The sequence below is a fragment of the Thalassophryne amazonica genome, chromosome 1, assembly GCF_902500255.1.
Source record: "Thalassophryne amazonica chromosome 1, fThaAma1.1, whole genome shotgun sequence".
NCBI classification, from domain to species: Eukaryota; Metazoa; Chordata; class Actinopteri; order Batrachoidiformes; family Batrachoididae; genus Thalassophryne; species Thalassophryne amazonica.
In genome coordinates, this window is record NC_047103.1 from 25,991,408 (window position 1) to 26,016,166 (window position 24,759).

The 24,759-nt window shown below is 39.3% G+C and overlaps 1 protein-coding gene across 1 annotated transcript in view; it reads left to right on the forward strand.

The window, feature by feature from the left end:
- LOC117507722 (dipeptidyl aminopeptidase-like protein 6) overlaps positions 1–24,759 on the forward strand; it is a 660,963-nt gene that overhangs the window by 383,768 nt on the left and 252,436 nt on the right. Inside the window, exon 2 of the mRNA XM_034167551.1 lies at positions 7,547–7,661. Within this exon, the coding sequence (XP_034023442.1) occupies positions 7,547–7,661 (115 nt within the window). The remainder of the gene's footprint in view (positions 1–7,546; positions 7,662–24,759) is intronic.

Sequence of the window (24,759 nt, forward strand, 5' to 3'; positions counted from 1 at the left end):
CTTCAAGGTCTCTTTTATTATTTTTATATTAGCCTAGCAACATGTGGCGATTCTCAGTTGATATAACTGAGTCAAAACGACTATATTTGTATGGTCAAACACCGCCATGCTTGCTTGAACTTGACGTTCATCTTTGTGCCCTTGTGTGTTTTCAACACTGTCACAAGCTGAAAATGTAACAATTATTGTCTATTTAAGCAAAGCTGTGATCATGTACAGCAGTGGATCTACATTCTAGTCTTCAAGGACCCCTATTCTGGACATCTTTCCTCTTCTCAGCGTTTAATTGGTTTGGTGTGATATTTATTAATTTTTGGTTTGCCAAATCACAATCAATTCTGCCCTAACTGTTCAAGGCCTACCGGTTCCCAAGACAGACTGCTTTTTAATTTCAATTAAAAACGCTGTTTTTGTTGCTTCTGTTTTGTCTTTCTTGTGTTTGTTCAGAAATTCCTGTAAAATTTGTGAAACCTTGTACCTGCTACAATAGCCAAAGCACTGTCACCGTTTTGAGTCTGGTCTGCTTGAGGTTTCTTCCTCATTATCACCATAGGGAGTTTTTCCTTAACACTGTCGCCTGTGTGCTTGTTCAGGGGGGTTGGTAAGTTTAGACCTTACTCGTGTGAAGCACCTTGAGACACCGTTGTTGTGATTTGGCTCTACGATGTTGAAATTGAAATTTAGCTATTTTAAGTCATAAAGTTATGAATGATTAGGGGTGTAGTTGTTTTACTCAGTTGTCCTGCCCAGGTCACGCTGGTCTTGTCCACACTCCATTTATGAGTTGGCTGGGAGTTTAGTGGAGTCAGAGCCAAGATGGTGAAATTTAAAGTTCACACATGGTTACGGGTGACGCCACAGACAGTTTGTCCAGTATATGTACAGTCTGTGGTTGGGACCCAAAGCAAATCCTTTTGACGGTAGATGCAAGAATGTGTAGCACCTAAACCTGATGCCATTCACATGAAGTACAATTTGAACTTCATGCCTTTGTGACCTTCATCTTTTGACTTTTTGACTGCAGAAGTAAAGACACAGGCAGTCAGCCTGTGTGCCAGGTGCAGTTTCTTCACTTTCATTTACCGTTCAGTTATGGCAGATAAATGTGAAATCTGCCTACATGGGGGTAAATATGACATCTTAATGGCACAACTAGCAATACCATTGTATTTGTTGTCTTGCCCTTATTTCCTAACGGAAAATTTGATATAACCTTCATTTTTCTCTTGCATAGACATCTTCAGAATTTTAAAATAGGCCACAATAAACCATTGTCAAGGTGAAGCCTGATGCAGAACAATAAATATTTTGCTGCTGAAGGGAGGTGGAGCTGCACTAATTGTAGCACTAAATTTAACACTTGATGATATCATTACTTGTTGATTGGGTTGTTATGAATTATCATTTGTGATGTATGCTTTTTTAGTTGTTTTCGGGCTTCTTTTGAGCTGCAGCGGGTGTGCGGGTGTATGTGTGGGTGGTGGTGGTGGTGGTGGGTGGGGATTCGCACTGAACCTAACCACCTGTTACACGTCACCATGTGGCAAAGGCTTTTATTTCACACATGATTGGATCTGGGCATGAACAAGAATCCCACAAGCTGCTTTCATCCTCTGTTATCATTTTATTTCCTTTTGTAATGCTTTATCTGCTGCCATAGTCAATCTGTGAAAAATCATTTTGGGCTTAAAGCTGCAGTAAATGTATTTATTTCGGGGTTTGTCAAACATAAAAAAAAAAGGTGGGAAAAAAAATTGCCGGAGGGTTGCTCATAACTCAGACTTGTTTTCCAACCAAGCAGGTTTCCTGTTGTTGAAAGATGAAGCGTCTCCTTGATTTCCTTGAGTTTGGCTCCACAAGCAACCCATTCCCCATTGATCCCCATGTTAAAATGCCTAGCATTACAGCTGGGCATATATATATATATATATATATATATATATATATATATATATATATATATATATATATATATATATATATATATATATATATATATATAGGACAAAGCCTGCATGATGTCATCCATTGGTTTTCTATAGAAACCTGGAACAGCCAAAATGACCCTCTTTTCTGGGTTTCGCCATGTTGAGAGCCCTCCCGCACTGATTCACGTGAACTCATTAATGCCTAAAGAGGTGGTGTGGGTGGCTCTGCGTGTGATGAAAAAAAGCCTGAACACGCCCCTCTGTCCGAGTCCCGATCACCAGCTAACAGGCTAACTTTGGTTCAGGTGTTTATTAAATCATATTTTTGGAGACTGGGAGGTGGTTCTCCTAACTGTTGACTTTGGTGTGGACAGCTAAATATATGCATTACATATTCCCTTTAAATGGACCTACAGATAGCTGTTAAAAGTGCTAACACCGTTAGCATACAACAGTAACTAAGATGAGAGTTTACACTTGGAGTCAAAATTGCAGCAGAAATGCCTTAGATGATGTTAGTTAGGACATCACACCAAACATCAAGTCGTGTTATTGCAGGTGTTTGAAATAAAATACTCCAAACAGACACAGCAACAACACAACGGCCAGTGCCAGCGGACTCTGAGTTAAGGTCTGAGGCAATGAGAGCAGGAGGTCACTGAACTCAAGAGCTGTCACTCAAAGCAACAGCTCCCACAATTATACAGAACATTATTGCTAAAACATCTTAAACTAAGAAGTTAGAAAAAAAATCCTGCCTGTACAGTTGTCATGGAAGCAGAAACTATCAATGAAGACCAAAACCATTTTTTGTACCAGGCGCTAAACCTGTTTATTTCTGCACTAAAATTTCATATTTTAACAAGGAGTCCTATGGGAAAGTGCTGTTTTATTGCAGCCTCAAGTGGCCAGTCAAGAAACTACAAGAAATGACTTTTGTTGTAAGCCAAAATTCAGGTTTGAGTATTGCCGCTTGGTCAGAACCCTGCTAGTAATGGCTGCTAGCTACTGTGCACTCAACATTACTGAGTAATCTTTTCATCTGTTCTGAGCCTTTTATTGTAAATATCTGAGATAACATGGCATACTATGTGGTTAATTGTACTGTTGGATCAGAGAAGTCAAAGAAGTCTGTGCTGCAGCATTTCAGTTGACTGAAATTTTGGTGTTATTTAATTCATATGTTAGTACAGTTAGCACCAGGTTAGCACAAATTAGCAAGTTGTTTTGTGATGTTGGGTCCACTGATGGTGCAACAGTTTTTAATACATTTTAATACCTGCACCCAAGCCACCCGTCATGAAAATCACCGCCCAGTCCACAGAAATATATGTTAATCAAACATCCAAATCAAAAACAGACTGTTGGACTTAGCTTTGCATGTTTAGGTCTTAGATGTCTCAAGGGGCGGCAACCCTTGAACACCGTGGTGGAGGCCGGTGGTCAGGAAAGCTGTCCGACTGAAGGAGTCCTTCCAGGATATGTTATATCTGAGGACTCTGGAGGCAGTTGTATAGTACTGACAGGCCGGAAGGGTGGCAGCCTGTGCTGTGGGGGAAAGCAGTGGGTGTGGGAGGAGTTCACAGCAACCACGGAGAAGGACTTTCGCTCTGCACCAAGGTGCTTCTGGCGGACCGTGAGGCACCTCAGAAGGGGAAAACAGGGAACCATCCAAGCTGTCTACAGTAAGGATGGGACTCTGTTGACCTCAACTGAGGATGTAATCTGCTGCTGGAAGGAACACTTTGAGGAACTCCTGCTGGAGTGCCTTCTATAGTAGGGGCAGAGCTGGAAGCTGATGGAGGATTATCATCAATTTCTTTGGTGGAAGTCACTGAGATAGTCAAACAACTCCACAGTGGCAAGGCCCTGGGGGTCTAGAGGTCTGGCCAGGCCAATCCAGGACCTTGAAATGCTTCTTACGGAGCCCCTCCTTAGTTGCCCTGCTGTGTGTTTGGGGTCATTGTCATGCTGGAAAACCCAGCAAGACCCATCTTCAATGCTCTTACTGAGGGAAGGAGGTTGTTTGCCAAAATCTCGCAATACATGACCTCATCCATCCTCCCTTCAATACGGTGCAGTTGTCCTGTCTCCTTTGCAGAAGAGCACCCCCAGAGTATTTCATTTCATTTCATTTCATTTCATTTATTTGTGCAAGGACAGCATACAATTACATTATGCTCATTGAGCAGAGATGTTTGTACCAGATTATAGCTGCAACAGCTAATTTCCATCTGTAGTCCTTGAGGGTCAGGGGGATACACATAGGGCTATTAAATACATCACAAACAACACCTACAAAATATGTAATACTAAATTCATAAAATATATAATATTAAATTCATTCTTATGTCATTCATCTCTAAAATATTGTGCCATATCAAAAACGTTTAAAACAATCATTCATAATTCATCCCTGTCACTCATATCATGCAGCATCAAAACATCAAAATTATCAAGACATTTATAAATTCATCTAAGCCTCTCAATTACTGTACAATATCAAAACACTTATAAAAGATATTCACCATTCATACAGTTCATCTCTCAAATCCTATGTAAAATCAGAACACTTATTACACATGTTCAGTGTTACCTTTAGCAGTGCTATATATTTAGTGCCTGCATCTTTGGTTTTGAAAGAGCCATGATTTTACCTTTACAGAACCCAGTCTGGTTGTGTTTTTATTTCTTCTGGTAATATGTTCCACTTCTTTGTGGCTCTGTAAGAAAACGTTGATTGTGCAAATGCAGTCTTACATTTGGGAATGGTACACTGCCTCCGAGTGGTTGCTCTTGTTACCCTTGTTGTTGTATCAGAGGGCAGGTGAATGAAGTTCTTGAGAGGTGGCGGAGCTTGATTATGGACTATTTTGTATACCATTTGAACCTCATGGAGATAGATACAATTTTCAAAACTGAGTAAGGCGTATTTGCTCAATATATGACAATGGTGATTTTGAATGCTTTTTTGATCAAGGATTTTAAGAGCCCTTTTGTACACGGACTCCAAGGGTCTTAACGTTGTTGGATTTGCTTGGGCCCAAGTTGTTATACAGTAAGTGAAATGAGGTGTTATCATTGCATTTAGAAGTGTTTGAGTTATTTTTTATATGCTTCTTAAAGCTGAGAGTTGAATCTAATGTAAGCCCTAAATATTTAAATTCAGTTACATTTTTTATAATTTGATCATTGATAATAATATTTGGATATACTGTTGTTTTATTCTTAATAGTGAAGTACATGCCTGCTGTTTTTTCTAAGTTTAGTGTTAGACAGGATTCCTGAAGCCAGGTAGAGACTCTTCCCATGGCTATAGTTAGTTTGTTCACATACCTCAGTCATGTTTGTTCCGTGTGTGTATATTATTGTGTTGTCTGCATACATTTGTATGCTCACATTGTCACATGCTAAAGGTAAATCATCTATATACAAAGAAAATAGTGCCGGGCCCAAAATTGACCCTTGTGGTAAACCTATATTACACAGTTTTGTCTCAGATACTACATTATTAATTCTGACACATTGATTTCGCCCTGATGAGTTTTTCCTTCCCACTGTAGCCAAGTGCTTGCTCACAGGGGGTCGTTTTGACCGTTGGGGTTTTACCTAATTATTGTATGGCCTTGCCTTACAATATAAAGCGCCTTGGGGCAACTGTTTGTTGTGATTTGGCGCTATATAAAAAAAATTGATTGATTGATAAATAAGATTTTAACCAGCTTATTGTATTTTCTGATAGTTTGAATCTTTGTAATTTTGAATAAAGAAGTTTATGATTTACGGTATTGAACGCTCTGTGTAAGTCTAAGAAAATTGCTCCAACAACTCCTCCTTTGTCTAAATTTGATTTTATGTTTTCCAAGAGATAGCTGCAGGGTGTATCTGTAGAATGGTACTTTCTAAAACCAAACTGCATAGGATGTAACAACGCATTTGATTCTAGATGATCAATTATTTGCCTGGACACTACCTTTTCTATGATTTTAGAGAATATCGGAAGGATGCTAATCGGTCTGTAATTTTCCATTTCTTGTTTATTACCAGATTTTTGTATAGGAATTATTGCTGCAATTTTCATTTTATCTGGGAAAGAATTTTGTTAAATTGAAAGATTCGTTAACCTTGTTGGTGGTTTAATTAAGTGTCCATATTTTTTTTTTAATGAGCGTAGAGTCTATTCCATAGATATCTTTGCTTTTTGAATTTATCAGTATGATGTTTCCACCCCCATGCTTCACTGTTGGGATGGTTTTCTTGGGGTTATTCTCATCCTCTAAACATGGTAAGTGGACTTGATTCCAAAAAGCTCTATTCTGGTCTCATGTGACGACATAACCTTCTGGATCATCCAGATGGTCACTGGTGAACTTCAAACAGGCCTGGACATGTACTGGCTTGAGCAGAGGGACCTTGCTGCCCTGCAGGATTTTAAACCATGACAGCATCATGTGTTACTAATGTAATCTTTGTGACTGTGGTCCCAGCTCTCTTCAGGTCATTGACCTCCTCCTCTGTAGTTCTGAGCTTTCTCAGAATCATCCTTACCCCACAAAGTGAGATCTTGCATGGAATCCCAGATCGAGGGAGATTGACAGTCATCTTGTGTTTCTTCCACTTTCTAATAAATAATCATAACAGTTGTTGTCTTCTACCAAGCTGCTTGCCTGTTGTCCTGTAGTCCATCCCAGCCTTCTGCAGGTCTACAGTTTTGTCCCTGGTGTCCTTAGACAGCTCTTTGGTCTTAGCTATGGTGGACAGTTTGGAGTGTGATTAATTGTGTGAACAGGTTTCTTTTATACAGGTAACAAGTTCAAGCAGGTGCAATTAATACAGGTAAAGAGTGCAGAATAAGAGGGCTTCTTAAAGAAAAATTAACAGGTCTGTGAGAGCCAGAATTCTTGCTGATTGGCAGGTGTTCAAATACTTATTTGCAGCAGTAACATACAAATAAATTATTAAAAAAATCATACATTGTGATTTCCGGATATTTTTTTTTTTTTTTTTTAGATGTCTCTCACAGTGGACATGCCTCTAAGATGAAAATTTCAAACCCCTCCATGATTTCTAAGTGGGAGAACTTGTAAAATCGCAGGGTGTTCAAATACTTATTTTCCTCACTGTATATATATATATATATATATATATATATATATATATATATATATATATATATATATATATATATATATATATGTGTGTGTGTGTGTGTTTGTGTGTGTGTGTGTGTTCCAACCCACAATCCACCAGTGTGTTGTGGGTTCCAGTTGAACCTGTAACATTCTTTTGCGGCTGATGACTGCTGACTGTTGGCTCATTAGTAAGTCTCCTCTTCCTCTCATTCTCTGGAGTGTCGCTGCCACTGCTGCTGCTACTGGTGCTGCTGGTGGTGGTCAGCATCCTTGAGAGGCGAGAGGCTGCGACACTGACTCATGTTCGTCCTTGACTGAAGTGAGGACAAGTATGGCTGGGAAAAGATGGGGTGTCAGTCTTCTTGCATTGTCAGTTATTTTCTTCTGCCACAATGTACATTTGTCCCTCCTTCTTTCCAACTCCGATATTCTCCTGTGATGCATCTTTTTGCCGTTCCTCACATGCATTTATCTCTGTTTCTGCAGGAGCTGGTGGGGAGCAACCCGCCCCAGAGGAACTGGAAGGGAATTGCTATCGCTCTACTTGTCATTCTGGTCATCTGCTCCTTGATCGTCACCTCCGTCATCCTGTTGACACCAGGTAAACGGCAGAAGGCGGGGAGGAGGGGTTTGCTCTGCTGTTATTATGCACAGGCATGCTTGTTAGTTTTCACAATCAAGCTCAGCGCAGCCTGTGACAATGCACTGAGGTAGAATTTGGCCGTTGCATGCACTGACCTCAGATTTCTCGCCTTCATTAGAGCGTGTTGCACTGCAAATCGCGCGTGACGATGGGCAAAATGACACGTGTCTCTCTGTCCTTTTGTGGTTCACATCGTTGTGCAGCATTTGCAGTGTTACAAACTGTAATGAAGGCGAATGAATCTGAGGTCAATGTGTGCAACATCTAAATTCAGCCTTATTGTAAGGTAATTCAATTTTTCTTGAGAACGACCTTTGTGCTTTTTATTTGCATATTTAGTTGAAAGTTTAATCAGTGGACCATCTGTTAAATTTTAGGCCCGTTGGATGTGGTTTTATGTGCTACCAAAGCCTAAAAAGTCATCTGAACAGTCTGTACAGAGACGTTCCTGGGTATGCTGAGTGCTGATTTGATGCAGTGGTTTCATGACAACGAGATGTGCAACTGGGTGACATAGATGATATTTTAGAGCATTGCTAATGTGAAATTAAGCGGTTAGCTGACTCTGACCAGGGAATGTGAGCAGAGTGTGTAGCAGGATTTTTTTTTTGGGGGGGGGGGGGGGGGGGGGGGGAACTGGGGTGTCCTAACCAGTACTGTGGTCTTGCAAATGTGCTGGTGCTCAATGCACCAAAAAAAATCAAGAAGTCCAAAGTGGGCCAAACCAATAACCAATCAGAGTCTGCCTTGTTATTGTGTAACACTGTTGAACGAGTGGGCGACGAGAAAAGTATTTGTGTATGTGTATTATAAGTGTGTGCCAGGCTTTTGAGATGGTAATTTTTTTGGTAATTCTTGAGATTATACATCAGTGCTCACATAAACAGTATTACAGTTTGGGTTGCAGTAATATTTTATAGAAATAATTTACTGTGTTAAGAAGAATTCAAGGTTATTAATATTTTTTCAAAGTAGGAGAATGTGGGCCATACCAAGTTTGGTTTTGACTGTTTCACTGTTATTAGAAATTTAAATATAACGCAATGCCAAAATACTCTCAGCTGTATGAGCATTGTCTTCTTTATAATTTGCAGTTATTAATTGTATCCCAGTGCAAAGTCTGTGTGTGTATGTATATATATATATATATATATATATATATACGAGGGCTGTCAATAAAGTAACGGTCCTTTTTATTTTTTTCAAAACTATATGGATTTCATTCATATGTTTTTACGTCAGACATGCTTGAACCCTCGTGCGCATGCGTGAGTTTTTCCACGCCTGTCGGTGACGTCATTCGCCTGTGAGCATTCCTTGTGGGAGGAGTCGTCCAGCCCCTCGTCGGAATTCCTTTGTCTGAGAAGTTGCTGAGAGACTGGCGCGTTGTTTGATCAAAATTTTTTCTAAACCTGTGAGACACATCGAAGTGGACACGGTTCGAAAAATTAAGCTGGTTTTCAGTGAAAATTTTAACGGCTGATGAGAGATTTTGAGGTGATACTGTCGCTTTAAGGACTTCCCACGGTGCGAGACGTCGCTCAGCGCTCTCAGCCGCCGTCGTCAGCCTGTTCAAGCTGCCAAGTCCCAAAGTCCCCAGGTGGCCACCGTCTCAGCGTGTCGGATCTGGTACTGCTGGCGGAAAACAAAGACAGTCAAGTGTGGGTGTGTGTACACCCCGTAACAATAATGGTGGGAATTCCACCTCCACCTTTAACACACACTCGTGCAGCGTCTGTTTAACCACTTATCTGACGAGACGAAGGATGAAACAGTCGCGACCCACGCCGGTCTTCTGGTTGACAGCTGCAACACAATACCTCTGGAAATCACTGAATGCTGGCAGAGAATATTACCTCTCACAGAAGTCGATATCTCGGCGATGTGGTGGAGGTGTCATCCTGCTTTTATCCCAGGTGAGATGCAGATGATCGGTGACAGCTGTCATAGTTGATGAGTGACAGCTGTCACCTTGGCTGTTCCTGTAGGCGGCAGCGCCCTCTCGTGCCCGAAGCCCGCACTTCAGGCAGGGCGCCCTCTGGTGGTGGGCCAGCAGTACCTCCTCTTCTGGCGGCCCACACAACAATTAATGCTTTAATCTATTCTCTTTATCTGTTTATCTTTTACGGTTACTGGGCAACCAATAATTTAATGCTTTAATCTAGTCTCTTTATCTATTTATTTGTTACAGAATTCAGCTTTAATCATTATTGCTAGAAATAATCTATTGATCTATTGCAGAATTCAGCTTTATCACTTTCATGCTTTACGGTTACTGGGCAATAGGGTTGGGTATCGAGAACCGGTTCTCTTCGGGTATTGTTAAGAATTGATTCGATCCACCGACATCAGTAGCCTTTTTGCTTAATGATTCCCTTATCGGTCCTTCAGATTGGCTGTTGTTTTTGAGGGTGTTTGTCGGGAAAATGATCATTTCTCTATTTTGATTACAGGCCTTGCAGCGGCACTGTAACCAACCGCTTCTGCAGTGCAGCTCCACTTTGAAGCATGAACCATTGAAGCAGTGCTTCTATCCGCTGGCTCATTGGTTCTTTGATTCGCTACTCTTCAGAAGCAGCAAGTTTGCTTCTTAACCCCTCCCAAAGCCATTAAAATATGTCAATCATGAGTCACTTTTGTGTGGATTAACCCCTTAACACCCATCGTCGCATATATGCTACAATCTGACTCAAAATATGCAATTTACCAAATTGACCAGTATGCCCGTTGTCGCAAATTTGCAACATACCATCATTATTATTATAACATTATAACATAAAGTCATTACCAGAATACCCAATATTACTATCTAGTTTTTGTGCAAAAGTGAAATTAATAATCTCAACATTATTTACCATCTACTTAAAGGCAAAAACACACAGAAAACATTTTTTTATATACAGCTATATAAATTCGGGCATTAAGGGGTTAAAGTTACTAACTGGGACTCTTGTCTTACAGTCAAGAAATGAGAATCGTCCTCCGTTCCATTGGCACAGCTCCAAACGCTGCCCGGCTCTCTGCTGAGACAGAGTCCTGTCCAAATTAATAACTTCAAAATGAATTGCCGCTTTAAATAAAATGACACCTCTTTCCAAATGCTGTAATACAGACAACTACAATCGACTAAAACATTTTTTCCCTCCCAAAATGAGACATCCTGCATTCTTTATGAATTACATCCAGATGTCCAACACATCCAGCTGCAAGAGCTCAGTTCAGATGTATGGAAAGATATTCATGCCAATTATGTCTGAAAGGAAATGTTTTTGACAATAACTACAGATTTTGTTTTTTTCTGCTTATGTCCAGAGATGAAGAATCCACCATGTCGGGTTTATTATGTCCAGAGTTTAAGGATCCAGTGACCAATTTCATATTTATTTCCTTTAAGACTCAATAAAATGTTGTTGACATAGAAAACCTGTATAGCCTACTTTTAGTACACAGAAAATTCACAAGAGGTATCGATAAGGAATCGGATCGATAAGTGGAATTGATAATGGTATCGATATTGATAAAATCTTATCAATACCCATCCCTACTGGGCAACCAATAATTTAATGCTTTAATCTATTCTCTTAATCCATTTATCTTTTATGGTTACTAGGCAACCAATAATTTAATGCTTTAATCTATTCTCTTTATCTATTTATCTTTTATGATTACTGGGCAACCAGTAATGTAATGCTTTAATCTATTCTCTTTATCTATTTATCTTTTATGATTACTGGGCAACCAATAATTTAATGCTTTAATCTATTGTCTTTATCTATTTCTTTTATGATTACTGGGCAACCAGTAATGTAATGCTTTAATCTATTCTCTTTACCTATTACAGAATTCATCTTTAGTGATTATTGCTAGAAAAATGTATAAATCTATTACAGAATTCAGCTTTAATCATTATTGCTAGAAATCAGAGACAAAAAGAACTTTCACTTTAATTCTTCATGGTTACTGGGCTAATGCTTTAAACTATTCACTTTATTTATCTTTTATTACTTTAATGGGTTTCATGCTTTAATCTAGTGTGTGTGTGTACGTGTGTTCGTGCACGTGCGCTTTCAACAAAAAGGCCCCAAAGACATCGCCCTTGGTGCCCCTAGTTATCATACCAAGTTTGGTGTTGATCGCTTAATCACTGTGGAAGTTCACCCCGAACCCAAATCGTGTCGCATACATACATTGCCTTATATATATATTTATAACAGTCAGTGAGAATTCCATGTCTAACTGGTGTGCATTATGTTTGTGTATACACACACATAGTTCGAGTTAAGTCACTGTTATAATCACTCCGCTCTGGTCGTCACCATAGCAACGCGCAAATTAGTCTGCGCAGATCAACTGTGTTTTGACAGGTGAATGACAGAAACGTGATCAAACATGGATTTCCAATTGAATTTTAATATTTTTGGCCAAAATAAAATGTATGAGGAATGGAAAGAGGAGGAGAGCAAACGAGAAGAACAGCAAAAGCCACAGCATAAATATTTAACATCGGACGAACTGGACAAGATTGAAGACGGGAAAGAAGACGAGAACAGTTCTATCCTTGCGGGCTGCCGGAGCGCTCCGCATCAAAACAGCGAGCGTAGTTTCTGGACCTGTTGCCAGAGTTGGCCGCAGCTCCACAAAGCAGAGTGGGGGGTGGTGTGAGTGGCCCGCTGCGGCGCTTACGGAGCCCGCAGACACGGTAAGTGCATCAGAGGCAAAATGTCTTGAGACTGGCATAAAATAGTCCCAAATGCTTATGCCTTTTTATCAAGTTCTGTTAACTTAAAAAAATATTTGTGTTAGCTCACTGTGTGGGACCATGGTACAAGCGGATTAAACAACGAGAAGCCGTGCATTATATGGTTTGAATGCACTTCATGGAGTAACATATATATATATATATATATATATATATATATATATACGAGGTTTATTAGAAAACTAACCAGCAGTTTTATAAAAAAAAAAAAACATATGGATTTGAATCACGTGCGATTACACCAGACATGCTTGAACCCTCGTGCGCATGCGTGAGTTTTTTCACGCGTGTCAGTGACGTCATCCACCTGTGGGCAGGCTTTGAGTGAGCACTGGTCCTGCTCTCTCGGCTGAAATCCTTTGTCTGAGACGCTGCTGGAGACGGCGCGCGTTGCTTTATCAAAAGTTTTTCATGACCTGTGAGGGATATCCGAGTGGACACTATTTGAGAAATTCAGCTGGTTCTCGGTGAAAAGTTTAACGGCTGATGAGAGATTGTGGAGTTTCTTTCACTTTAAAGACAGCTCACAAAGCGGATCGGTGCGTTGCGATTGGAGGTGGCATCCGTCTGGCTGTTTAGAGCTGAAAACATCCTAATTTAAGGCTCTGTTCACCCAGGTCGTCGTCAGAGAACAGAGAAGTTTCAGAAGAAGTCGGCATGAGGAGTTTATGCGGACATTCCACTGTTAAAGGAGATTTGGTAATGAAAGAATGTGCGGGCAAATTCGCCGAGTCGGTTCCGTGATGACGACGCAAACCCGTCTGCTCCGCGACAGGAAAAACACCTCTGTGTTGAAAACCATTTGTAAAATTCAGGCGGCTTTTGATGGCTTTCAACAAGTGAGTATCTGAGAAATTACAGCTGGGCATGTTCCAACTTGTCCATTAAGGTTTCCAATGGAGGTGTTTTTCCTGTCGCGACCCCCCGTGGTAGGGTCTGGCCCGACATGCGAATCTGCCTGCACATTCTTTCATTACAAAATCTCCTTTAACAGTGGAATGTCCGCATAAACTCCTCATGCCGACCTCTTCTGAAACTTCTCTGTTCTCTGACGACGACCTGGGTGAACAGAGCCTGAAATGTGGAAGTTTTCAGCTTGAAACAGCCAGACGACGCTGCCTCGGAGCGCAGATTGCCATCAGGCGCCGTGGGCCGTCCTCAAAGCGACACTTACAGACCAAAATCTCTCACCAGCCGTTAAAATTTTTACCGAAAACCAGCTGAATTTATCGAATGGTGTCCACTCAGTTGTGCCTTACAGTTTTTGAAAAAATTTTGATCAAACAAAGCAGCAGTCTCTGAGCCATTCCTAAACAATGAAAAAACGACGAGAGGGTGGGCCACTCCTCACTCAAAGACTGCCACAGGTGAATGACGTAACCGACAGGTGTGAAAAAACTCTCGCATGCCCACGAGGGTTCAAGCATGTCTGATGTAATCACACGTGATTCAAATCCATATGGTTTTTGAAAAAATAATAAGGTCGGATACTTTTCTAATAGACCTCGTGTGTATATATATATATATATATATATATATATATATATATATATATATAAATATGTATGTGTGTGTGTGTGGTTGTACATGTATTGTCATTTACATTAATTATTAAGATCCTATTGTCTTACGCACAATTTGTTCATGTTCAATAAAGCCATGTTCAGTATCAATCATTCAGTCAATCAATTATGGATGGTTTTCATAAGTGTTTGGTTAGGTGTGAATGTTAAAAATTAGGATCACCTTATTTCCTAAGTAATAACAAATTGACTGGACCTAAAGTGACCAAGCTACCGATAGCTGCTTAAAGTGCTAACCGGTGCTAATCTTGGTTTTGGTGTTTTTTAAAGCATATTTTGGGGGACTGAGTGGTGGTTTTTATGATGGGTGGCTTGGATATAAAAAAATTATAATTTTATATCCTAAATAATCACAGATTTACTGGACATTAAAGTCATCAAGTTACCAAGAGCTGCCTAAAGTTCTACCCTTGACTAACCTCACTAATATAACAAATTAAATAACCCAGAAATTTCACTTTATGGAAATACTGGAGCACAGACGTCTTCGATGATACACTTGGGCAATGAACTGCACAGCGTCATATTATTACAGATATTTGCAATAAAACACTCAGAAAGGACAAACATGGTCCTCCTCAAGAACTAGCAGCCGTGGCTAGCGGGGCATTAGTGATGGAGCTCTGATTCTGAGGAAACACGAGCACACCAATTGTGTCATACACAAGCAGGATGCAAAAACAAAGAGCAAAACATTGTAATAAGTAATTATTTTTTGGTTTTTCGATGGGTTGAGATGAATTTACTTTTATTTCGGGTGAGCCTAACTTTCATAGAAAAGGTGGGTGAGCAGATGATCAAGATGGTGTTCAAACACATGAATATGGTAATATACAGAAATATTATTTTATTATTCATAACAGGCGTAGTGACTGGCCATGCATGCATTGTTGGTTTATACGTTCCTGGAAAAGGCACATTGTTGTTATGATGAGTGGGGCTTTGACTCATTTGCATTTTTACCCAGGAACATCCCTGCTGTACCTGCTTTAGAATTCTGTTACCAAGGCAATATTGGCAGCACCCTTGTTTATGATTTCCTCTGGCAAACACTTCCAGGTGATGTATTCCGTGATGGCATGGTCAGAGCTTTATTAAAAAAAATATATTTTCATGATGTTCTCCAAAACGGTGTCAGTGTAAAGACAGAGCGAATCACTGAGGCAGGTGTCAAAGCGGCGAGGCTCGAAACGCTTGGTCACCTCCTGGGTCAGACCTGTTTCTGTCCCGGGGTGTTTGTTGTGGGTTTGGACAAACTCGAGTTGTTAAATGTGTCACTTCCCAACTGGCTGACAGGTGGAAAATGCAGGCCGAGCAGGTGGTGACTCCAACACTTCCTCACTTTTAAACAGAGCGAACGTTCCGCACCGTATCTCAACACCGCTGCAGCCTCCAGCGAGGCAGTGTGTCAGTCTCGTCAAAAGGGTGTTTTAATAGATGAAAAAGTGAATTAATGTATCTGAATATCTGAAGTGTGTCTGATTCAGAACCATAATTTGTTCTTCAACAGTGTTGTTTGTTTTACTCTTCTGAAGGTTCTTATTTTGTAGATGGACTATTCTTTGAGTACAGTTGAATATTCAGACTGTATTCTAGTTAGGGCTTACTGCACTTTTTATAGTCTCACCGTGTTCTGAGATCAGAAATATTTGGACAATTGATATTTAGGCGGATTCATGTCAATATATAATAATAATCTTATAATAATTATAATAATAATAACTTTTATTTAACCAGGTAGAATTCCATTGAGATCGAAACCTCTTTTACAAGGATGACCTGGCCAAGAAATGCAGCAGCACACATCATAATGGACAAGTTAACATCAACATGAGAGCGTTGGTGATAACTAAAATACAATCATCTTGGTCATAACAACATTCCACATGATGTAAGGTGTTAAGCACATTTAGATTGCGCAAAACAATCCCATTCGCGATCTCGTAAAATAAACTAGAAGGTGTTCAAGGAAATCAGTCTGGACACTTTCAGTTCAGATTGGAGAAGGTTCCAATCAGATGGAGCTGAAAAATGGAAGACATTCTTTCCTGATTCACTGCGGACACGAGGTACATGAAAACATGCATCTCATTTGAACGCAGAGCAGAACGGCTTCAGATCTCTGAAGTAAACTTGATAAAAAGGTTAGAACCAGTCCAATAAGAGTTTTGTAAACCAGAATCATCCAATGTGTGTAACACCTGGCAGGCAAAGAGGACATGCCAGCTTTGGCATACAACTCACAGTGGTGGGTGAGGCAGCTACAACCATTGATGAATCTCATAATAGGTCTGGCGTTAATTACAAGTATTTTAATTTTCATTTGGTAGCTGTTCTTTGGAACTCTCTGCATGAGATCCAACGAGGTGTGTTGATGGAAGTGAAGGAAGTCAAAATTAGTCTGAACCCCTCCACTAAACCTCTTTAACAGCTTTTGAGATTGGCCACATTAACAATTTGGTATATTCTGAGAAAAAAAGCATTGAACTGCTAAGCTCTGTCCCTCCAAAAATGCTTGGAATACCATGAATGACTACTAACCTTGATAAAGATTCTTTTACTGGTGCAGAAATCCCATGACAACATCTAGCCAGGTCAAGATCGTTGTGTAGGAGGTAGAAAGAGATTAACATGTACAATCAAGAGATGGCTTCATGAAAAAAGAGGCTTCAGTAAAAGTTTTGCAAAGCTTTTCAAGGGAGGAAACAGTTTTTGGTTATGCCTTTATTGACTGCAAAGAATTTTCATCCAAGTGCTAACAGTAGCCTTACAGCCATGCCACTCTGTGCACACCTCATCCCATCAGATCTCAGAAGTTAAAGAAGAGTTTGTACTGATTAGTACTTGGCTTGATGATTGCTTTGGAACATGAGGAATACCACATGTTTCTGAATGTACAGCTGGAATCAAACTTCTGCCTAATCCCAATGCAGACCTTTGTCAGGTCCACTGTGGTGAATCCAAGAGACTGGAAGCAGCTGCAAGAAAAAAGAAAAATTGTATTCATTTGTCCAGTTAGTTTTAGGCGACCAGGAATCAAACCCAGATTTAAATATTGGTAGGCAGCACGTTTGTTATGCTGAAGTAATGCAGCTTGAGTTGAGGTATGGCTTGTGAACTTGAACTTGAACTTATTTATTTGGCACACAGTTCGTCAATAACAAAGACTGATATACAAGACAATTCCACAGTGACATGTGTGACCAAAAAGGGGTGAGCAGAAGCAAAGCTTATAAACACCCATCCCCTATATACATACATACATACATACACTCAACAAAAATATAAACGCAACACTTTTGGTTTTGCTCCCATTTTGTATGAGATGGACTCAAAGATCTAAAACTTATTCCACATACACAATATCACCATTTCCCTCAAATATTGTTCACAAACCAGTCTAAATCTGTGATAGTGAGCAATTCTCCTTTGCTGAGATAATCCATCCCACGTCACAGGTGTGCCATATCAAGATGCTGATTAGACACCATGATTAGTGCACAGGTGTGCTTTAGACTGTCCACAATAAAAGGCCACTCTGAAAGGTGCAGTTTTGTTTTATTGGGGGGGGGGATATCAGTCAGTATCTGGTGTGACCACCATTTGCCTCATGCAGTGCAACACATCTCCTTCGCATAGAGTTGAACAGAACACCTCTCCAACGTGCCAAACGCCAGCGAATGTGAGCATTAGCCCACTCAAGTCGGTTACGACGACGAACTGGAGTCAGGTCGAGACCCCGATGAGGACGACGAGCATGCAGATGAGCTTCCCTGAGACGGTTTCTGACAGTTTGTGCAGAAATTCTTTGGTTATGCAAACCGATTGTTTCAGCAGCTGTCCGAGTGGCTGGTCTCAGACGATCTTGGAGGTGAACATGCTGGATGTGGAGGTCCTGGGCTGGTGTGGTTACACATGGTCTGCGGTTGTGAGGCTGGTTGGATGTACTGCCAAATTCTCTGAAACGCCTTTGGAGACGGCTTATGGTAGAGAAATGAACATTCAATACTCGAGCAATAGCTCTGGTTGACATTCCTGCTGTCAGCATGCCAATTGCACGCTCCCTCAAATCTTGCGACATCTGTGGCATTGTGCTGTGTGATAAAACTGCACCTTTCAGAGTGGCCTTTTATTGTGGACAGTCTAAGGCACACCTGTGCACTAATCATGGTGTCTAATCAGCATCTTGATATGGCACACCTGTGAGGTGGGATGGATTATCTCAGCAAAGGAGAAGTGCTCACTATCACAGATTTAGACTGGTTTGTCAACAATATTTGAGGGAAATGGTGATATTGTGTATGTGGAAAAAGTTTTAGATCTTTGAGTTCATCTCATACAAAATGGAAGCAAAACCAAAAGTGTTGCTTTTATATTTTTGTTGAGTATATATACACATTACCTACCCCCAGAGCAAGCACACAGGTGACAGTGGTAAGGAAAAACTCCCTCTGATGTATTGAGGAAGAAACCTCAAGCAGACCAGACTCTAAGGGGTGACCCTCTGCTTAGGCCATGCTACAAATACATTTAACAACACAAACTCAAATCCCATTATCATAAACATATCAAGTGAACACCGTGTCTTCGTCTACATACATATTTACATACATATACAGTATACACACACCAACATACACCTTCACATACATACATAATTACACACACACACATACATATATATACACATATACATACACAAATGAATGTTATTGATTTCACAATTACAACTGACAACACAAAACTCACCATACTTCATTAGATTCATATCTTGAAAACATCATTTTTTATATTGATTTTTAAACTGATTGATATTTGGACATTGTTTGAGGTCATCCGTCAGGTTATTCCATAATCTAGGGCCACACATGGAGACACAGAAACCTTTCCTGGTCGTCCGAGCGCCAGCAATTTTAAAATGATACAAGCCCCGTAAATTATATTTTCCTTCTCTCTCAGTAAAATGTTCTTGAATTCTAAATGGCACTTGTTTATTTTTCACTTTGTGCATTAACTGAACAGTCTTGAACAAAATCATATCATTAGGTTTTAGTATTTGAGATTTAATGAACAGTGGGTTGGTGTGGTCTCAATAACCTGCATTATGAATTGTCCTTAATGCTCTTTTTTGAAGAATGAATGATGGTTGCAATGTAGTTTTGTAATTGTTGCCCCAAACGTCAGTGCAATAAGTCAAGTAGGGTGCAACCAAAGAACAATAGAGAGTATGTAGTGCTCTGCAATCAAGAACATGCTTTATTTTATTTAATACTGCAATACTTTTTGATACCTTCATTTGAATATGCTGAATATGAGCTTTCCAATAAATTTTATCATCAGTAATGACACCTAAAAACTTAGTCTTTGACACGTTCTATGTTTACCCCATGTATATTTAACTGAATTTGTATGTCTTTTTTATAATTTCCAAATAACATCAATTTAGTTTTAGACAAATTTAATAATTTGTTAATATCAAACCATCTCTTTAACTTATCATTTCTGTTCCTAAATCAGATAATAGTTGTTGCAGATTTTCCCCTGAGCAAAACAGGTTTGTGTCATCTGCAAAGAGCACAGTTTTAATCATATCTGAGACTTTGCATAAATCATTAATGTATAAAATAAATAATTTTGGGCCCAACACAGAACCTTGTGGTAGCCCACAAACGATGTCCAGATATGAAGAACAGTATTCCCCAAGTTTAACAAACTGCTTTCAGTTTTGTAAATAGCTTTTAATCCAACTCAGAGCAACTCCTCTGATCCCATACAGTTCCAACTTTTGAAATAGTATATTGTGATCAATTGTATCAAAAGCCTTTCTTAAGTCAGTAAATAAACCTGCAACTATTACCCTTTGGTCCACATGTTTATTGAGCTCTTCTATGGAATCTAGCAATGCCAGTGTCGTGGACCTTTTTGCTTTGAAACCATATTGACTTTCATCAAGCAAGTTGTGTCGATCTATAAATTTATCCAGTCTGCTGTTATAAAGTTTTTCCAGTATCTTTGAAAATTGTGACAGTAGAGACACAGGCCTGTAGTTAGTAAAAAGATGCTTGCTGCCAGATTTGAATAAAGGTATCACATTTGCCACTTTCATACCGTTAGGAACAATCCCAGTTTGAAATGATTTGTTCAAAATATATGATAATGGTTTTGCAATTTCAGTAATTATTCGCTTTACTAAGAACATATGTACCTCATTATGATCCGTTGACTTTTTACTTTTACATGTACTAACTATGTTAATAATTTCCCTTTCATCTACTGGGCTGAGAAACATTGTGTGTGTATTTCTAGCAATTAAGTGCTGATTTTCCCATGTACAGTGTGGGATTTCAGCTGCCAGATCTGGCCCAACAGTAGCAAAAAATGTATTGAAACTATTCACTACTTGGCTCATGTTATATTTATCTTTGTTGTCATAAGTAAAGTATGTTGGATAGTTATTTTATTTGGGTTTATTTGCTATAATACTATTCAATATTTTCCATTTTTCCTTTATATTGTTTTTATTATCGTTTAGTATTTTTCCAAAGTATGATTTTTTTACAGTTCCACATAATAGTTGTTAGTTTATTTTTATAGTCCTTATATTTAACCTCTGCCTCTCTTGATTTACTTTTAATGAATTCTCTGTATAGCCTATTTTTCTTTATACACGCCTTTTGAAGGTCTTTTGTTATCCATGGGTTAGCTTTATAGTTATACTTTTTATAGTTATACTTTTTATTAAACTGTATAATTGGACAATTTTTGTGGAGCTCCAAATTTGCATTCTATGTAGTTAAAAAAGTAATGTGCAAGGATCATTAGTATTGGATGAATCTGTGCATGTTTATCACCGAAGGAAGAATTTCCATACAAAGCATGGCAGCCATCTTGGAAAATGGCTACTCTTTTGAAGCTTTGGGTGGCGCATGGGCATTTTCAAGAATAATGTCTGAGAAGAATTTCTGGCAATTCCCCTTAAATACACAACGCATTAATGTTAGAGTTAAGACATGGACATTGAGGGGAGAGCAAGAGAAGACAGAATAAATGTGTTAGAAAAAAAGAATGCTAACATGTGGATGAGAAGGGAAGAATTAAAAAAATTAGAGGTCTTCCAGGTTTTGCATATTTATGGATAATTAAATAATACACTGTAAAAACAGTCGGACTCTGTGGAGACTTTTAAAGCCAGGCTGAAGACACACTTGTTCTCCCTGTTTTATCATTAGTATTTTATATGATTGTGTGTCTTTTTTTATTTCTTTTATTTCTTTTACTTCTTTTACTTATTTATAGTTAAATTGTCTCTTAAATTGTCTTATTTATGTTTAAATTTAAATTATGTTTTAATCTTATTTCATCTTATTCTGCTTTTAAACGATGTTTGTGAAGCGCCTTGAGGCAATTAGTCGTGATTTGGCGCTATATAAATTAATAAATTATTATATTATTATAAAAAATCCTGTGGTTACCAGGGGAATTCTGTAAAAATTACTTTAAATATGTAAATTGTTTTACATAAAAAATGTATATTTTACAGAGCAAACCTGTTGTAATTTTATTGTCTATTTAGAAGATAAAATCTCTGCAAAATGGCCGCCTTATATTCCATTTTCCCCTAAATGTAGTTTAAACAGACACATCACCTCTTGTTTCAAACCCTTTTATCAGTATTTTACGGTATTTGTGAAAATTCTCATCTGTAAAATCTAAACTGTATTGTAACAGTTTTGGTATACCATTTTCTGTTTTAAACTACAGTCATTTGTAAATTTTACAATGGTATATGATTCTTTTGACATATTTGCACTGTTAAATTCACAGTTCAGTTTAGTTCTACATTTTACACATTATTGCTGAAAATTAAACACCACTCCATTGTTTTTCATTTAACAATTTCTTTATGTTGTGATTTCACAGGATTTCACCGTTAATTTCGCAGGCTTTTTACAGTGTAGAGATGACCAATAATGGCATGTTTCATGTGTATATGCAAATTCCCAAGTTGTACAGAAACAAGTTTTGTTTTTCCACAGAGAACAAATGATATTGAAAGATGCAGCGTGTATCATTCTTCTTTGTGCACTGGAGTCTATCGATGTCCATGTCTGTGCCGAAATTGTTCTCTCTCATTCAAAAGATGAATGTCTCCCTGTAGGATTGTTGAACTAAACAATAAATCCTTCACAAAGCCTCCGTTTGGAAGTACTGATATCAAAACTTCAAGCTACCCACAGATTTCTTACACAACTGAAACACAGCTGCAATGAATGATTTACTATCTGTTACACATTTACAATTAATCTGCTGCTCTATAGAATAAAAATAAATTTCCATCCCATTTTCGAATAGACCAAAGTCATATCTTTAAATTACATTCCCAGGCAGTGACTGTAATGGCCTGATCACACGGCATATAACGATTCCTGAACGAAGGGAAAAAAATTAAAAGTCACAAATCGTCAAGAAAAGATGGATGAATGAGTTTTTGACTTTTCCCATCACTGAATAGCCTGCGAATCAAGAACGGAAAAGGAACAAAAGAGGAACAAAACTAAACTGAAGCTAACGTTGATCTGCACGCTTTAAATAAAACGTGCCTGGAGCCACTGCTGGAGCAGTGTGTGTCCGCATCCTGCTCTGTGTTCCAGGACTTGGCGCTGGGACGGAGCTCTGTAGCACCTGAGTCCTGGACAAGCTGCAAACAGAAGTGCGCAATCCGACCACTGTGGAAATCTGTGCACACGTCGGTGGATCCACCTGCTCTGGTTGCTCGTCCAGAACAAAAGAGTTATCATCTCCATCTTCATCACAATCCTCAGACTGACAACACGCTGCACGCTCCATCTTGCTCCATTAAAAAAAAAAAGACACTGAAGTGCTTGCTCAACATTCATAAGACGCCTCATTTTTACAAAACAAAAAAACACCACCACACTAACCACACACGCTAATATAATTGAATATATAATCAGAGCAGTAAATTGATCAGTCCGTGTGAAGGCTGTACATTGATGTGTGGTTCCATCAGGTGCAGCTGATCAACAACGTGAATTCTGCCTTCCGGAACAGCTCTTATATAATCATCTGACTCATGTACCTGCTGCCACATGTACAGAAGGGCTGGATTGTCATTCCTACACTCATATGGTTATATTTAATAAAAAACATAAATAATAAGTGCACACAGGAAGCGATTGCTGCTGCTGCCACTGCGTTCAGGTACTGTTGGAAATTACACAACTTTTTTGCTCTTTCAAATTCAGCAGTTAATTGTGGCAGGACTGTGGTTTTCACTTTATTTTTGTTAAAATAATTCATTGTATCCACACAAAAGATTAATTCTGGCCTATATAAGGTGCCTGAGCCCAGTTAAGCTGGCAGGCTGAGTTTGCCCTGTAATTTCCAGTGGTACATGAATGCAGTGGCAGCAGCAGTGCTCATAAACCGGCTTCTGTGCTGTGTGAAAACATTCAGCTGGTCGAACAAAGTCGAACTAAAAGCTAACATTACAAAAACTAAGCAAACAATAAGAACCCATCAAGAACGACAGCAAAATGAAATGCCATTGAATTGAGGTTTTCGGTGGCATTTGTTAAAATTTTTGGACAGTTTAAAAATCCTGACCAAGTGCCAGCTGCAGGAACGAAGCTGTGCGAAGGTTAAACGATGCCAGTGAAAGTCCAGATTTCTTCTTTCCTTTGGGCTTCATTGCCCTATGTTAAGTGTCGTGTGACCAAGCCTTAAGGAAGGAGACTAGTGAGCGAGTGCAGCCACCAAACACATCTGAAGGGGTTATTTCTTTGGCTGTGATTAGAAAGATTGTGTCCGTTGCACACTGTCACAGCTCTGTTAGGTTGGAACAGAGGAGATTTCCACAGAAAATTTTCAGCGCCAAGTTGCGTGTAAGCCACATTGGCGACTCAATCCTCGATTTGATCTATTTTATTGTTAATGGTTTTTTTTTCTATTTTAATGTTGTTGGGGTTTTTCTGTAATTATTGTATGGCTTTTGCCTTACAATATAAAGCGCCTTGGGGCAACTGTTTGTTGTGATTTGGCGCTATATAAATAAAATTGATTTGATTTGATTTAATGGTTTCTCTATCCCACTTCATCATGAAGCTACTAGATAACTGGCGATGCAACAGAATAAAGTTGTACTATGCACAGTTTCTTCAATCGCAGCCACAGAAGACTCCTTCACTGTTGTTGTGGGTGACTTGATGGCTTCCCTCACTTATCTCCTTCTTGCATACTCAGGCTAGTATCTCACTGGACTGTGACAGTGTGTGAACGGCATCCGTAAGGACATTCATGCAGTTCAGCCCAAAGTTTGCAGCTGGCACCGTCGCCCACCCTCAGTTGAAGGGTGGCACCCACGCATCACTTGATTTTTGAACAAACCAAAAAAAAAATTTTTAAAAAATCATTGCAATAAACTCCCTCTCCAAATCATCAGCTGGGCGCCTTGTACTCCCTCACCACATCGTCTCTGTGACTCAGAACGTGTGCAACATGTTCTGTGACTCAGAATGTGCATAACATGTGACACAACTTGTCAGGGGTTGCCACACACTTTCTTTTTATATCATGAGAGAGGAACAGCGCTTCTGGAAGTGACTGAGCACTCCAGCAGCCTCCAGACACCCAACTCACCAGCTGGCTGGCACCCACCTGACGTGCACACACAAGCTGGGCTGCCGCACAAGCT